This window comes from Dermacentor albipictus, chromosome 1, assembly GCF_038994185.2.
Source record: "Dermacentor albipictus isolate Rhodes 1998 colony chromosome 1, USDA_Dalb.pri_finalv2, whole genome shotgun sequence".
NCBI lineage: Eukaryota > Metazoa > Arthropoda > Arachnida > Ixodida > Ixodidae > Dermacentor > Dermacentor albipictus.
In genome coordinates, this window is record NC_091821.1 from 353,583,723 (window position 1) to 353,602,093 (window position 18,371).

At 45.9% G+C, this 18,371-nt stretch overlaps 1 protein-coding gene across 2 annotated transcripts in view; it reads left to right on the forward strand.

The window, feature by feature from the left end:
- The window catches only part of LOC135918572 (proton-coupled folate transporter-like), a 147,722-nt gene that overhangs the window by 114,585 nt on the left and 14,766 nt on the right, over positions 1–18,371 (forward strand). Inside the window, exons 1-4 of one of the 2 annotated variants that reach the window (XM_065452188.2) lie at positions 12,514–12,720; positions 13,886–14,696; positions 15,346–15,588; positions 17,579–17,662. In XM_065452188.2, coding sequence (XP_065308260.2) covers positions 13,889–14,696; positions 15,346–15,588; positions 17,579–17,662 — 1,135 coding nt within the window. In that variant the 5' untranslated portion in view covers positions 12,514–12,720; positions 13,886–13,888. Of the gene's footprint in view, positions 1–12,513; positions 12,721–13,885; positions 14,697–15,345; positions 15,589–17,578; positions 17,663–18,371 lie in introns of those variants that run through there. The other variant, XM_065452187.2, reaches the window with a different exon arrangement.

Sequence of the window (18,371 nt, forward strand, 5' to 3'; positions counted from 1 at the left end):
GGGAGAGCTTGCCTACTGGTTCCCTTGGTGCCTTGCCTCCCATTTCAATTGCTGCCTCTGAAGCCATCCTCGTTACGGTTTCATTCATTACATCTATGTCGTCATCATCGTCATCTCTCTCTGGGGCGGAAACTTGGAGGTTAACGAAGCTCGAGAACTTCTTAAGGACCGCGCAAAGAGCGATGGAACGAAAAATGTTTGGTGCAACGTTGACAGACGTTGTGGAGAGCGGTGTGGATCAAAGAGCAAACTGATAGCCGATATTTTATTTCACATTGAGGGAATAAATGGAGTTGGGCAGACCATGTAATGTGTATGGCAGATAACCGGTGGATCATAAGAGTTACAGAATGGGTGCCAGGGGAAGCGAAGCGCAGTCGAGGATGACATGACATGACAAGAACTTTATTTGAGTCCTGAGGGACTGAGACCTCGGGGAGCCAAACCGAAGGCTCCCGAAGATCAAGTCGGTGGCTCCGCCCACGATGGAACCGGGAGATCAAGTCCCGCGGCAATGTCGTGGGCCCTCTGGACAGCCTGGAGTTGAATGTTGAGATTGCTGCTCTTGAGAGAGTCCTGCCATTGTTCTTTCGTGATGGGTGGAGAGGCGTTAAGGGCTGGGCACAGCCAGAGCATGTGGTCAAAGGAGCATGAGTCATGACCACATTTGGGGCACGACTGTGAGTGTTCAGGATCTATCCTGTGAAGAGACCGAGGAGTGGGATATGTACGGGTTTGCAGGAGTCTTAGTGTGGTAGCCTGAGGTTTATTCAATTTGGGGTGAGGGGGTGGAAATGTCCTCCTGCCTAGTCGATAATGAGAAACAATTTCGTGGAATGTACTTAATGGATCTTTGTGGATGTTGACCTCGTTCCAAGCCTGGCTACCCGCGACAGCGCGGTGCGTGAAATCGCGCGCTCTCCGGTGGGCCTGCTCGTTAGGATTACATCCAAGCGGGTTAATTGAGCTGTCTAGATGGGCTGGGAACCACGAGATTTGGTATCCTCCTTCGGTACTCTCCCTAGTCCTTCGTAGTGCTTTGATCACAATACTGTACGCCTGTTCAGATATGAGGGCGGACGAGAACGATCTAACCGCGGTGCGCGAGTCCGAGAAGATGATAGCGGGAACTTTTGAGCTGTGAAAAGCCAGAGCGATCGCCGCTTCCTCCGCCACATGGGCAAACTTAGTATAAACAGAGGCTGCATTGACCAGGTTGCCCCCCCACGTCTACCACCGTGACAGCGAACTTATCCCCACTGTCATATCTGGCAGCATCGACAAAGAGGGCATCTAGCTTCTGCTGATTGATCCTTTTAAGGATGGACTTGGCTCTCGCGAATCTTCTGCCTTGGTTATGCACTGGGTGGATGTTTCGCGGGACGGGGTCAACCATGATATGAGCTCTGGTTGCCCGGGTCAAGCTAACTTTGGTCGCCGGTTCATGTCTGGGTTGGATTCCTGCTTCTTCTAAAATCTTAATCCCTGGCTTAGTGGATGAAAGTCTCATTATCTGAGCCGCTGTGTGAGCTTCTATTAGCTCATCGATGGTGTTATGGAGTCCTAGCTCCAGCAGCTTCTCAGTGCTTGTGGACTGCGGAAGGCCGAGCACGCGCTTGAGGCCGGTTCTGATTAGGGAGTCGAGCTTGGCCTTTTCCGCTTTACCCCAATTAAGGTACGGCGCGATGTAGGTGACATGACTCAGGAAGAATGCCTGATAAGCTCTGAGCAAATTATCCTCTTTAAGACCGCCTCTTCGATTTGAGACGCGGGCTACAAGTCTTAGGACATTACTAGCCTGTCCAGTGAGCCTGTTGAGGGCCGTCGAGTTACAGCCCTTGGCATCGATGAGGAGACCTAGTATCTTGACCGAGTCCTTCCTCGGTATGGGATGCCCATTTTTAGCTCGAATTTCTACCGGCAGAGTTTCCAGAGGCGCAAGATTTCTCACCCCCTGTCTGGACTGGCGGTATAACAGTAGCTCTGATTTAGCGGGGGAGAGTTCAAGGCCTGTGTTTGAAAGAAATTCTTCGGTAGCCTCCAACGCGCTTTGTAACGACTGTTCGAGCATGGCTAGCGATCCGCCCGGCGCCCAGATCGTAATATCGTCCGCATAAATGACGTGACCCACGTTCGGAATTGCAGCGAGGCGAGTGGAGAGCTTGTGCATGGCTATATTAAATAAGAGTGGGGAGAGGACTGAGCCCTGCGGGGTGCCGCAGGTGCCTAGTTCGTAGGGTCCTCCCGTGACCATGCCTAGTCGAAGGTGTGCCTTGCGATCAGCGAGGAAGGATCTGGTGTAATCATGAAACCGCTGGCCCAGGTTGAGAGACGAAATCTCTGTCAGGATGTGTTTATGCGCGACCCTGTCGAAAGCCTTGGAGAGGTCCAGTGCGAGGATCCCTCTCACGTCGCGAGTAGGGTTATTAAAGATTGCTTTCTTAAGCAAAAGCATAGCGTCCTGCGTGGACAACGCCTGTCTAAAGCCGATTAGATTGTGTCTAAATAGCTCCTTGTTTTCAATATGTTCAGTGATCCTGTTATGTATCGCGTGCTCCGCAACCTTGGCGATGCATGATGTAAGGGAAATAGGCCGCAGATTATTTATATGTGGAGGTTTTCCTGGTTTGGGTATGAGTACCACTTTTGCGGTACGCCAGTCTATCGGGGCCTGTCCACTTTTCCATACCTCATTTATTTTGGCCGTGACTATCTCGATTGCCCTATCGTCTAGGTTCCTAAGGAGTTTGTTCGTGATTCCATCTGGTCCCGGGGCTGATCTGCCATTTAGATTGAAGAGAACGTGTCTGATCTCTGACACGGCGAAAGGTTCGTCTAGATCAGGTGCCGACAATCCCATGTAGTTCAAACGCTCTACTGGGCGATCCGCGTCTTCGGCGAGGGGGAGATAAGTACGTGCTAAGTTGTTGGCTAATTCCCTGTCGGTGAGACCGATTGCGGTTTGCTTTTTAATGAGCCTATCCGTTGCAAGGCTAAGAGTGTCCTTAGATTGTTTATCGTTGAGGAGACTTTTAAGTAAGCTCCATTTGCTACCTCTTCGCATACGCCCGTCCGTTTCGGTACACGTCTCATCCCATTGCTGCCGGGCGAGCTGGGCCGAATAGGTTTCAATCTCCTTGTTAAGAAGCGCGATTTTCGATCTGAGTCTACGATTAAGCTTTTGGGTCTTCCACCTGGCTGAGAGGGCGTGTTTAGCCTCCAGAAGGTGAGCAAGTCTCGAGTCCATTTTAGGAACTTCAACATCCGTAATGATTTCTTTGCTTGCTCCTTTAACCGCCTTGTTCAGATTATCTAGCAGATCTGCATAAGTTTCGTCTGGCGGGACTGTTTCATTTCGGATTTTTCGAAACAGGTCCCAGTCCACATACTCATATCTCGCGGGTGGTCTGGGTTTGACACGCAACATAATTTCAAGTATGTAATGGTCACTGCCTAGCCCCTCCTGGAGGTTGTCCCACGTGCCCTCGATACCTCGGAGGAAGGTGAGATCGGGAGTCGTATCTCGACTGACCGAATTACCGGATCTGGTGGGGAGCCTCGGGTCTGTGACGAGTATTAAGCCGAGCTCTGCAGCGTTGAAGGCCAAGTTTGTCCCTTTTGCACTTTTGTAACTGTACCCCCATTCCGTATTGGGTGCGTTAAAGTCACCCGCGACAACGAGAGGCGCGTTTCTCGCCGCCCTAGACGTGGTGCCTAGTAATGCTTTAAGGCTAAACCCCATTGACGCGATTTTGTGCGCGACAGCGACGAGCGACGGGTTCGCGCGACGGATCGGGCCGTCGCTTGAACAGATCGCTCGGTCTTGTCGCGCGATCGCTCGGTTTTGCAAATCTAGAATTCGTCGCTCGTCGCCCGGAAGTGCTATGAGCGACTAGCCAATAGCGCAAAGCCGGAACTGGATGTACATAACTTCAGTACTTCTGATTGTCGCACGGAACGAGCAAACGATTGAATTTTTATACGTGCAAGGATAAGAACCTACTGCAAGACTTTCAGAAATATTTTATGCTGCTTTTTACAGTAAAATACATCAACTTAAGTTAATAAAGCACGCGTCACGCTAGTTTCGGCGCCTATATTGCTGCCCTCATACCGGCAACGCTGGGGAGACGTCGCTCGAAGTCGTCGCTCGCATGGGGTGCAACTTGTAGGCGACGAGCGAACGCGACAGCCATCTCCATCGCGTCGCTTGTCGCTGTCGCGTGCAAGATCGCTTGCATGGGGTTTATACTTTAAAGTCTCTTTTCCTATCCGATGGTGCGCTGTACACGTTGAGGATGAAAATTTTAGAATTGATTGTTCTGTTGGGTACGATCTCTATTAACTGGGCCTCGAGGCCCGCTTTGTACGCAGTCGAGGATGGCACAAAATTAGGTGAGGTGATGAAATTCGCAGGCGCAAGTTGGAATCGGCTAGCACAAGACAGAGATATATACTGGAAATCGCTGAGAGATGCGTTCGTCAGGAAGTGGACATAGAAATTTGATGATGATGATGATGATGATGACAACGACGTCTGAGCTGCCAAGGTATCACGATCACTAAGACTTCCATGACTGCCATGATCGCTCACAGCCTTGCTCAATGGGCAGAGAAGTACGACGGAACATTATATAGCCGAATTTCCTACACTGATGTTCATTGAAGCGCCAAATGCAAATTTCTCGAGTAGGCGTCATGGGTGTCTGACATGTAAGCTGTATGAGGTAACGTTCCTCGTGGGTGATGGCCCGTTTCAAGATGCTGTCGAAGCGCCTCGGCCACGGTTGGATGAGCGTCCGTGACCTTCGTTGGCAGCAACCTTTGCTGTCCTTGGCATTGAATGTTGTGGTGGACTCCCACGGCTCAATCACACGACACAGAGACCGAAAACTCCTTGCTCGATGTGATGAAATAGCATTCACATACCTGAGCGATTCCTTCAGCCTGTAACTCATTTACTGCATGCGACTGTGTTTCTTCGTCTTATAACGATGATGAAGCTGGGGATGACGAGGTGCCCTCGACCAACGACGATGGCTTGATGTGTGCGACTGCGGCTGCTGTCATCACCAGTGTCACGGAAAAGTCGAACGGACGGACGGACGGACATATCAAACTGAATTTGGAGCTTTTAATTGCTGCAACAGTAAAGCGAGTTCGTGGTAATGATGCGTATCGCATATTTATATTTAAGCAAATACAAACGTACAAGCCGTCATAATAATGAAATTAGGCCTTCGAAGGACTGTAAAACGCCTAAACGTGTCTCCCATTTCACTGACGCAAGCAGTGGCCCGGGTCGGGCCTCGCCTCGGGAATGCGGCTCGTGTACAGCATTTAGCCCGGAACACGTTCAGCTGCCCATCACGCCTGCAATCGGTCGCCGAGGTCAGAATGTTGCAGGGCGTCAACTGGACGAGGATCGCATTGCGTAGGCTCCCACCAGTCAGCGCGCATTTGTACTCTGGGCATCTGCGGTATTTGGGCACAGCATCGCATACACTGGTCGCGCGTGTAGCTTTTTGTATACTCTGTATCGTCAGTAACTGCTGTTGCATTTACAGCGCGTTTGGGGCTTCGTGAAAATCCTCGACGGCAAGTCCAGGCAATGGCAATAAAAAAAAATGCAAGAGGGAGAGCCTGATTTTGTTTCCCGGGGCTCAGCTATCAATAAGCTATATTCCGAATGTATGCATTTGTAGGCTCTACTTTGCTTTTTAGTGGAATTATTTTTTGTTTCTCACGCAGTTTGAGCGCCGCCCTGGAGTAAGTCACGGCGGAACATATATTGTTGCAGAACGTATACATATATACAGGGTGTTTCAGCGAACACTTTAAATTTTTTTTTTAAATATTGCCTGTAGCAGATAGCTCAATTCTAGTTTATGAGCCGGTCTACTCGAAGCGGCGGACACTACTTGCACAAGAAATTGAAATGCAAAATGGACTAACTAACACGAATTCACTCACTAACTATTAGCTAATTATCTTATGGCCCATATTGCAATTTACAAATTCTTGGAGTGGACTTCGCGAGGCGGATCCACTTGGAACGAATTCTCAGGACGACACCAGTTTTGCGATATCAATTCCCGAACTTTGCGGAGAAATGCATTGGCATTCCGGTTACTTCTGTGCTTCAGTGCATGAAACGACGTTCTGTTAACAAATCAACTGGAACGCCAATGCATTTCTCGTCAAAGTTCGAGAATTTATCTCTCGAAACTCGTGTCATCTTGAAAATTCGTTCCAAGTGGATCCGGCTTGCGAACTCCACGGCTATAATTTGTGAACTGCAATATGGGCCAGAATGTAATTAGTTAGAAACTTAATTAGCTTAACAAACTTAATTAGAAACTCCGGAGAGGCTCGAGCCCCCTCAGGAGTTTTCTGAAGGGGGCAGAGCTCTTCCTTAAAAAATGGCAATACCTAAAAGATACCTAAAATACCTGAAATGGCAATACCAGAGTCTTGTCACCCACATCATTTGAGGTTTCTTTTGAGTTACCTCGACCTTCTCACTTAAAATTTCATTGTGTGTAATAACTTACTGCATTATTGTTGGCGCGGACGTGCACGGCGTTTAATTCATAATTTCGCTTTATTTCTGCAATTCCTGAATATAGGAGGACAAGCGCATTATAAGGACCAGCGGCGGCTGTCTCATTCGTATTTTCTCACTTAAACATTGTTTTAAAATTCCACTGTAAACACCATGCACATACACAATATATTTAAGTATACACACAGTACAGATATCATTACGTTTTCTTAAAAGAAGGAGGTAGCCAATTGAAAATTGTTTCTCAAGATATGGACAGCCTATGCTTAGAGAATGAATATGTTGTTGTATGTTCACCTCGCTTCAGATTTCTTCCCGTGCTTTTTTTGACCCTGAAGAAAACCTGCAGACTTCAGTGATCCCTTCAGCAGACTCTTCTATCAACGGCATGTGAAACGCGCGTGAATGAGATGTGTCTCTGTATTGCGTCTGTGTCCAGTAAGCAATGCTAACGACTCATGAAAAAAAAGAAAAACTCATTTAATAATTTACAAGATTTATTAGAGATGGGAACATTGTCACTTACACGCAGAAGTCGTAAATATATACAGGCAATTGCATTACTCTAACAAAACCGAGTGCATATTGTTTCCGCTACAGTGGTGTAACTGCCAGTAATCTTTCATTACATAGATATAATTACGTAATTGTAATTAATTATCTAACTCGAGAAGTATTATCCTAATTATCAAAGTGTCAATGTATCATTTCAGGCTTAGCCAAGGGACATCTAATTGCGGTATTTTCAGCGACGTGCTAATTGAGAGCTAACTTTTTCCGACTGCTAATTTAACCGCGCAAAATCTCAAAAATACCACATGACTGCGCTCCCGCCCGCATCATAAAGCAGCGCCCTCGAACGAGCTCCCGCTGCGTTAGCCAGAACGAAATAAAGAAGAGAGAGAGGGAGAGAGAGAGAGAGAGAGATAGAGAGAGAGAAACTTTTATTTAAAGCAGTGACTTGTAAGTCGAGGTTGGAATGTCTCTTATTCCAGGAACCCTCTGGCTTGGATCGCCCTCCGGGCCTGGGCGAAATAAAGAAAGATATCACAATCTAGTTCCTTATCTGCCGCGCCCCGGCTGAGGTACCATGTCGCGTTTGGTGTTAGTTGGAAACAAGGTGCGATAGATGTTGTCTTAGCGTAGATAAGCGCACGGATGATTTTTTTTTATTTTTGCCGCAATACCTATCACTACAAAAGCGAATTGACAACGTCAGTGCAAAACGTTTAAAGGGGTCTTTTGTCATTCCCTTCTCAATGAAAAGAAGGAAAACATGATCCTTGCCTTGGGAGCACAGCTTGGGAGCTGCAAATGGCAGCAAGAGGAAGGCTGCAAATGTATATCAGTCATGGAAGTGTGGCGGTATAGAACAAACGCATCGATTATAATCTGAAATTATGGAAACCTGAGACAAACCGGCAGCTTCCAGAAACAGCGACAGAGGACTCCTTCTTTGAGTCCTATAGCCTACGCACGGATGTTCTAGCATTTATGGCCTCGAACCCTCATGCTAGCGTGCGGGACGCGGCCGCCCAGGTACCGATTTCCAAGTCATCAGTTTGGAGGGTTCTAAATGACTCGGATTTTCACTCGTACCACCCTAACCAGCACCAATGCTTGGAAGATAGGGACCTGCGGAATCGTCTAGATTTCTTGAATTGGTTGCTCACTAAAGCCGATGAGTCACCACAGTTTTTCAGCACTCTCACGTGCACAGATGCAGCCAACCTTTGTAGAAACGTCCAGGTAAGTTTGCATAAAACACACTATTGGAGTGACTCCAATCTTCACTGGGTAAAGCGCAATCGGTACCAGTACCAGTGGTCGTTAAATGTGTGGTTCGGAATTTACGCCGATGCTATAATCGGTCCCATCTTCGATCACATACAGACTGGACTGCGTTACGTGGACGAAATCCTCAAAGGAGTGGGGGATGAGTCTCTCAGCGAAGTCCCGCAGTCACGTCTTAACCCCACGTCAGTACTACGAAATGCTTACGTATATTTCGGCTAAATCTCAAAGAACGTCCTGCGTGGATCCTTTTTTTTTGTGCAGACGTCCCGATTGCCAATTCGGTTCCTTTATAACTTGATACGTTTACTTTCTTGAACGCATAGGTTTTGCTTTTTCTCTACACGCGAGTCGCTCCCCGCTCTGTTTATTTCACTTTTATTTTTTGCCACGAATCTGGTTTTCCAGTACGCATAGATACACTCTAATGAAAAATAAAATCGTCACTTTAATTTCCATTTGGTCCGAAGCAAGTTTCTGGCGCGAAATATAGCTTCGCGCGTCTTTCACTGCGGTGCGAGCAAAGCCGAGATTTTGAAACATTCTTTGCATATTACATTGCTTTTCGCATTTCGTGCGTGGTCAGAGCGGCGCTTCGGCCGCGTTATCAATGGGTTTTTGTTATCATTGTTATCAGCCCTTCTTGAGAGACGGATGATAAGTGCAACGTAGAAATGAGAGGAAAGAATAACTCCGAAGCCCCGAAACCTGCTGTTGGTGCTCCTTTCGTACCGTTATCAATGTGATGCGCTGTCTCTTCGTGTTTGTGACAGGCAATGCAATTGTTTTCAGTTAGCATATTTGAGGGCGTAGCTTTATGATGCAGGTTGGAGCGCAGTCACATGGTATTTTTCATTTTTCGGAGTGTTTCTTTACCAGTCGGGAAAAATTGTCGCAGTTAGTATGCCGCTGAAAGCACCGCAGTTAGATGTCATTTGGGGGTGCCTAGAAATGCCTCATTGACACTTTGATAATTACGGCAGTACTTATCGAGGTATATATTTAATTATAATTACCTAATTAAATCTCAGTAACGAAAAATTACCAGCGGCTTCTCCACTGCACTGCAAACAATATGCACTGGGAGTAACGCCAGTGCTCTTTCTTTAAGTCTTGGTGCATGAGAGTTGGGACACCCTGAATATAATTCACTCAGCGAAATGAGACCAAGCCGGATTCACTCGAAATCAGAACCAACAGCAGTCATGCGCAGCAGCGCTTAATACTCGGACACAGGTAAAGAATGACAGAGAGTCGGACACACAGAGGTAAAGAATGACAGAGAGAGATGCTGTAGTTTCTGCGCAAAAGCGAATCAGTATCAGCGATGGCGAAGCATAAAACAATTTCACCCCGGGGAGACGCCAGATTCTTGGTGGCGCGAGACGACTGAGGCTGCGAAATTGAAGTGTCTTCTACTATGAGGTCTTGTATATACTCATATACGACCGTCACTTCAGTGAACAATTCTTCGAGGTCACGCACACGAAGTTTCTTCAGCTGCAACTATTATTAAAGGACATATATACATTGGGTTGGGAAGAAAGGTCACCGGGCCAGCCTCTGTACAATAGCTACAGCCTCTTTACAATAGCTGCATAGCGGGCAGCTTTACGAACCTGAGATCTCGGCCTTGGACCAGAGCTCTGCCTTAGGGAACAGAGGGCTCAGACTCGGGACATCCTCGCTTACTCACAAGCAGCCCTGCAGTATCTGAAGTCTCTATACTCACTCGGCAACAACTCGTAATGGATGCCAGTGTGTACTAAAGCCTGCGGGCTGCTTGACAAAGCTGTGATGCAGCGACTGGCTGCACAGTGCGGCATGCAAGGCAGCGTCCAGGCTGACCGCGTTGCCAGGGCCGCACACAGCACCCCCGACAGATCCAGGTGTCGCTATCGAGAAAAGACGCGGTGACTCTGATATCCACACTCACTTGGTGTTTGCAGTGACGCGACGTAAGCCTTTAGTAAATACCCTTTTAAATACATAATAATCCGTATTAGCGAAATTATAAGGGCGCGAAGCCTCCGTGGGAGAGAGCAAGCATGCCTTCATCGCATGAGACCAGACGTGGCCTGCGCTATAACTGTATACTTTAAATGCAAAATACAGGGAACAGACTCGGAAATGGGCTCCGTGTGTAACCTTTCTATCACATACTTACTGTATGTGACTGCGGCCTAGTCAGGGAGACGTCTCTGAAGGCCGCCCTACACTTGCAGAGCGACTCGAGCTTAGAGCTGCGGGGCATTCACGGACCTTGGGGTAGTACCAAAGCAGCGTGATGCCCACTATATGAATGCGCTGTTGGTTTTGCTAAGGTCTGCAGGCCGTAACGAAGCTTTGCCAAAACCTTTACTGAGTGTGTTCGCGTCTGTGGGTGTAAACACAGTTGTTGTGTCTATGTGATCACTGTGTATAGCGTAATTATAACCGAGTACCTGGAGTAGCATGCCAGGCTAACATGCTTCTCATTAAAGTCAGTATCTCTCGTGTGCGAATGCATTGCTCTCTTTGAGTGCACTGGTTGCTCAGGCTGCTTCGTTGGAAGGTCACTGAAGAGATATCCGAAGCTTCTGTATAAAAGAAAAAAAAAAATGAAGGGGGGGGGGGGAATCAACAACAAGCAAGTATGTCTGTCTGCACACCTGAACCGCCATTCAACTGCAAATAGATTGATTATCTTGTAAAAACAAGCAAACAAACAAAATATGCACCAACGTATCGTCGTTGTTTGTTCTTACGTCCAATGTTTAGACGATCCAACGCCTGTGTCGGCATTGGGATCAAGTTTTCTGTTTCCACTTTAGCGTCGCGTCATGCTGCTAACTTGTTGCTCTGAATGTAGCTCACGTACTACCCTTTTGCACCAGGTATGCAGACGTATGTCCTCTTCTTCATAGCGCTCAGATGAAATGATCGTGTAACGTTGCAACATTTGACAACGTCACATGCAGGCTTACTCTGTTATTCGCGAAACCCCTTTCCTGGCACCCTCGTTAGCACTTTGACATACGCGATTCTCTCCCCCTCTCACACACACACACACACACACACACACACACACACACACACACACACACACACACACACACACACACACACACACACGCACACACGCACACGCACGCACGCACACACACACGCACGCACACATACGCACACACGCACGCACACACACACGCACACGCACGCAGAGACAGACAGACAGACACACACACACACACACACACGCATGCGCACGCACACGCACGCACACGCACACACATACACACACACGCACGCACACACGCACGCACGCACACACGCACGCACGCACACACACACACACACACACACACACACACACACACACACACACACACACACACACACACACACACACACACACACACACACACACACACACACACATCGACGCGTACAACGTTTTTGGACGCGCACACGTTCTTCATAGGCAAGAGCCTTCGCTACAGCGTTGTGGCCTCACTAAGCCTCATCAGCCTGAATAAGGAACTTGACGCAAGCTCATACCACTTTAGGCTGCCATAAGGGAAATATTAGAATTGAAGCGTTAGGCCAGAAGTTTAAAGAATGCGGATTATATCAGCCATGTGCAGACAGTGCCACCGTCATAAATTTGATCGATTCCTACGTTTGTATTTCCCGGGTATAATGCTTTGGGTGCGCTTAAAGCGCCCCACTTCGGAAAAGTCACAACGCCAAACACTTCGAATGTGGCCTTTAAGATTTGTATGTACCGAAACGTTGCACGACACAATTTCTGAGGCTAACTCCACGCCACAGTCTCCAGGCATATAGCCCTTCAAACCTCAGATCACAAGTAAGACTAATAGAAATTTAAAGATTTAGCCTTTTATGCAGGTACTACCATAGAGTTTCTCACTATAATACGATAAACTCTATGGGTACTACGTTTCAGCGACTCAAACCTTTAGCAGTATCATATATGGATCGTATCCTTGCTTTACTATGCCTCAATATACCTTAAGTAATTAATTTATTTAACAAAACGCATGATTAGGACAAAACCAATTTGAAATATGAAGTAATACTGACTGCCTTGCGCGAAAAGAAAACTGAAACTGTACTTGCGACCGCAGCGCCGACGTCTCGAAGGTGACAATCCAAGGCACTTTTTTCTGGGCCGCCGTGGCGCGCGCCCGCACGTCTGCCCGTCTGCGAGTACCGCGAGTTGTTGCGGTCCCAGCTGTGGTAATCCGTTGATGAGTCGGCTGCAGTAAAAATACCTACAGCTACGAGCGTGCGTCGCGCTCCCCTTGGTTGCAGTTTTCGCACTTGGATCGGAGTCTTGAGAGTTGCGCACAGATCGTCCGGTAAGTGTAGGAACTGACGCGCCGTGCAGATTTTCTTCGTTTCGAGCGTTTGGTTTCGAGTGAGCGGCGACGCATCACGCGATGTGTTTGACAAGCGCTTTTCTGACGTTGAGCGCTTGGTATGACACTCTTTATCTAGGGCTCAATAACGATAATACAAACTGCGCCGTCATTTCATCTCTCTTTGGCCTGTAAATATCGTCGGATTTTCCCACGAGGCAGTAACATATGCGCGGATCGTTGTTTCGATCTTCACATCTTGCCACGGGCTGGATGAAAGAAAACGAAAGGACGGAAACTAGGTCAAGCGGCCGAACCATGGAGCGTGAAGTGCGTGCGAAGTTAGTCTATTCAAACCGGATTCGATGAGGTCGAGGGGCACGGGAAGTGCTGTCAGACGCATATGCCCTTTATTTCGCCCAATGTGTCAAATTGTATTTTACTCTTTACCAATATGTTCGGAGGAAAGGAATAAAGCGATGCTGTGGCATAAGTTTCTACAATGGAGGAAAAAGGTTGACGACTTCGGTTCAGTGACATGAAAAAAAAGATGTTCTTGCTTCCGTTTGCTTTTGCGCCCTGTGCACATATCAGTGAAGTGGAAGTTGTCAGACCATTGTAAACGTGCTGCTCAAATACCATTCGAACATACTGACATCCAGGTAAAAATGAAAAAAAAAAACTATGATGACGCGTCGCTATTTGTTTTTTTTTTTTACCTCTTGGCAGGTGATAACGGTGCCTTATCGGTATTGTTGTTATCCTTACGCAATTGAACTCAAAAGCGTCTACGTCATGTCGGAAAGATAATTATGGAAGTTATATTTGTGACGTATAGTTTATAGCTATGGTGGTTCATATAGTGGTACACGGTGCAGTGTGTTCGGGGTTAACGGATAATTTCGGTCCTCCTTATATTTCATTGCATGATTAACGAACATGATTAACGAAAAGATAAAGTATCGCAGTGCCAAGAGGCTTATTTAATGCTCAAGAATCAATCTTGAACATTGTGCAAAAACTAATTACCTCTTATGTATGTGCTCATGCATATTTCTAATATTGTAACTATGAATGCATTTCCTCATTTTCATTGTCAGTGGTCTTTCACCCAAGTTGCACAAGGCAAAGTCTTGAGTTAATTGTGATGGCGTTCGTATTGCAGAAAATGGGGCTACAGATCACAGTGGAACCAGTGGTGTTTCTATTCTTCGCCACCATGCATCTGGAGATGAGCGCTGTCCAGGACATTATAAACACAAAGTGTTGCTTCAGGCACCTCAACACAACCAATGTTGCAGACTGTCACTCGGCCCAGAACCAGACACGAACTGACATCAAAGCTGAAGCCTCAGTGTGGATTGCTTTCTACTACGGGACAATGTCTATTCTGACTCTGATCTGCGGTATGTGGGTTGGATCGTGGAATGATCGCTTTGGTCGCAAGCGGCCCATGCTTGTCCCCCTTGTTGGGGGGATGGCAAGTGTGCTGAACTTCATTTTTCTCTCGCACTACCTCAATAGCAGCGTATCACTTGTCATGATCAGTGCCGTATTGGTTGGCATATCTACCGGATCTTTGGGAGTAATATCAAGCTGCTTTGGCTATCTCACTGATGTGACGCCTTTCCAGTCCCGGAGTCGACGAATTTCGATACTGGAAGCCATGATCTTCACTGGAGGGGCACTCGGAATGTACATTGTTGGAGGCATGCTCAAGACAACTACTTATGAAGTGATCTTCTTGGTTGAGCTCTTCATCTATGCAGCTGCCGTCTTCTATGTTTTGCTTGTGATCCACGACAAAGTGCCCACTGAAGCAAGTGTTGACACTGGAATGGAGCGCCCTGGAATCTTCTCCTTTCGGCATGTGACGGACATGGCAATGACTGTTTTCAGGCTGCGAGATCGGGGAAACAGAGCCCATGTCATTCTTCTGCTTCTTGCTGCTTTTGCGATGTTCTATGGCCTAGCAGGCAAGTAGTTTGTCTTTATTTTATTGGCAGCCATGAAGTTGTAAGAGATTGACTGACAGGCGTTGCATTTTATTTTATGGTAGTTTGCTGTTCGTTCATTTATTTATTCATTCAGTATTTTTATCTTGATAGGTTACATTACGGTGGTTGTCTGGAATTACAATAACGATAATGCTGAACTATTGTGGCTTCACCTGTGCTTAAAATGCAGTTTCAACATTTCAATACAAATTTCAAGTGTTTGGTTAATATCAGTGAATATAGGCGTACACTGGAAACGGACTCAAGTATCACCAAGCTTTTTCCCTGATAATTGTTGAACCACTGGTGTCGTACATTAATTAGATCACAAAAATCTGGTCGAGGTGTAGGCTGTCTCAGTGTTGCCTACTACAAAGGTGCTTGTGACTTGGTCAGGGTGTAGGCCTTATTGACTCAGTTTGCATGCTTGTGTAAACTGTGCACACATTTTCTGTTTTGAGGCTCTCATATTAAGCAGCATTTCTCCCACATAATTGTTTGTTGGATTGCACTCCCGAAAGATTAAAATAATGACATTCAAATATGTGCCTCTGCTTTGATGTTCTGTGTGGCAGAGCTAGAAACATCACATAGCTAGTAGTTGATGTCTTTATCTCTCTTGGTGCAGCCCAGACCTACTTGACGTACACATTCTTGACCGATGAGCCACTTCGCTGGACTGCAAGTCATTACAGTTTCCTGCAAGGAGTCAATATTGCTGTGGAAGGTGTAGCCCTCCTGGTAGTGCTACCTTTGGCCTACCGCTTCTTGAGCATTTCTGATACTTTTGCTGGCCTTCTTGGATCACTTTCAAGGTTCTTGGGTCTCTTGTGGCTTGGTCTCTGCACGACTTCATCTATGGTGTACTTCAGTGAGTGAAAGTGCTGTTTTGCTCTTCACACATAAAATGATTTCGTGAATCTGTGCAGTGAACTAACATTTATAGACAATCAACTGATGTGTAGGTGATACATGCTGCAAGCCCATGATAAGTTGGTGAAAAATAATGGATCCAGTTTATAATTAAAATAATATACCTTGATATATACTAATATACTGTGCTAAGGTACCATGCTTGGCCAGGGGGTCCTTGTCTATTAAAGAAGGACTGACATGTATTTTAGGTCCTAGAAACTCTACCGCATGCTTTGCATATGTAAAAGGATAACATTTAGGAAGTGTGAAGGTTGAGAAACACTTAAAGATAATTCAGTTTGATGCTAATATTGGTTTCTAAATGTCGAACTGTGATATCATTGCGACAAGGCTAGGTATGATGATGTAGTGCATAAAAAAGCAAAGAAGAGGGCTGTGCGTGTATTGTGTGCATCAATTGCTACCGTTGAATAAACAGCAATCCAATATATCATGACATTATGACACATTTGCCTTTTGTGTACCGATACCGGCCGAAACTGCTTCGTAGAAATGATCACTATAGTAAATTGTTCAGGGTGACCTGCTGCTTGCCAGTATTCTTTCCAGGACTTAGAGTACTTGGCCCCCCATTTAACATAAAAGGTGACAAGTAAAAATTTTTGTGCCAGTACTCCTTAAGACACCATAAGTCAGTGATGGTTACTTTGAAAGTGTTTATTGTAATTTCATGTGCATGTGTTGGCTTAACTGCAAGACATTTCCACATGAATTGTGTGCATGGGTGGCCAGAAATAAATGTTCCAATAATTCCCAAAGAGAGCAAGGTGCTTTATATATTTACTAGATGGAACCAACTTTCTGTGGCTACCAGTTGTGTATCTGACTCATACCATATATTGTCAATTCTATCAATGCTGTCAGTGTGTTTTATGGATTTCCAGTTGTGGGCTAGGCTAAAAGCTTTGCAATAGATAGCTTGTCTATCTACAGGCATTCCTCAGTGCTTTTTGCAGTATTTCATTGAGTTAACGGTCAGCTGATACATTATCAGTTAAATTTTGATTAATTAGTTTCTGTTTAACTTGATGGTGTTTGAAAATACTCATTGCCGGGATACACACAAGGCATCGAAAGTTTGAAGGACGCTTAAGCTTCACCTTTAAGAGTGGAACGCAATAGCATTCAAAGATTCCCGACTGCTTCTCACGCTTCTCAGCAACTGCACCTTATGTAACTGCAATATTTACCGGGAAATGCTGGTGGCGAAGCCTGTGCACAAAGGCGAGATTTCTGGTAGAAACACGACCTCTTGCATGGGCCGCGATATGGGGGAGGCGAGTGCCATATGGAGCTGTTGCAAGGAACCGGGCACGCTGCATTATAGGCTTTGAGATTCATGAAAGGAGTTTGTGTTTCTAGTTTCCGTGGAACGTAATTGTATTCTCATATATTCAGATTACAATCTGATGCTATCATGTCTGTAGGTTGTGTGTAAGTCATACTTTATGATTTTTCTGACATATTTTACCTTGAGAAACTAAATTAGTTCAGTAACTTCCTTGCGCTACATAAAGGGCCTGCGTGTTTGGGTATGCGTGGTTCGAAGTTATTTTTGGTGAAACGACGGTTGACGCTGGAATCGAGATGCCGACACCGGACACCAACGCCAGATTATTTGCGACGCGGGGCCCTAACGCTATCACGTTAAAACATACGTGGTTCCATTTGCTCAGATTGCCCTCCTGCTTCTAGTATATTAATAATTTAATGCATATTATATATGCCGTTTAATCTGATGTGCTTTTGCAGCGTGAAACATGAATAATTTTGAGTTATATTGTTTCCTCCCTCTTGCTTTCTCCAGTATGTCTGATTCGTTTCTACCCGTGAAAGTTTTTAGCAAGAACTAATGCTGCTTTGCAGTTTGCTAACATGCTGACCTGAGAAATCTCTTTTGTATTTCTTTATTTGCAATTTTGCAGTTCCTGTACTTTTTGTCTTCAGCGAGTTTACGAGCCCTTCAGTTCGTGCATTGCTGTCAAAGATTGTAGCTGTGGATGAAAAAGGTAATTCATTTCTGCCACATTTTATGTTGCTGAGCCTAGATACCTTACAATAAATCAGGCAGGGTTAGCACATCCACTTGTACATTGTAGCCAACTAATTCAGGCTTGATACTTTCTGTGAAAGCTAAATGGTAAAAAAGTATGATGAAAGGTCAGGATACCTGGACACCTTCTGAACATACCCATGGTAATATATTGTCATTATCAACATGATTTATTGCTTGCATCAGTATACACAAAGCTTGTAACCAACTTGCACAACCATCATGGCTTTTATGCCCAAATCGTGTGCCTGGTGTGTATTTTATATGAAACAAAATAAACACTTTGACATGAACAACTGGGCATGCACTCATCTTAAGCTAAGGGCTGTACACCATGGACTTAAATATGCAGTTCTAAAGAAAGCTTTGCTTTTAATAGGGATCATTCTTTGTTTCATACCAGGCTCTTTGCAGTGGATGGATTGGTAGGTACCTGTCTTGCCTCATTTTGGCCGTCTTCAGTGAAAATGAAATTGTGTGTTCGATGGTGCAGTCAAAACCTGGCCCCCCAACACAAAAGCCCAATTTTCTTCCCATTAGGCCACAAACACATGCATACATCTCTTGTGCCAATGCCAGCCAGCACCTTGAGATGATGGGCGCATGCCTCACGTCACATAACAATGATTTGCTTAAAAAAGCGAAAACATCTCTGCTCTTGCCAG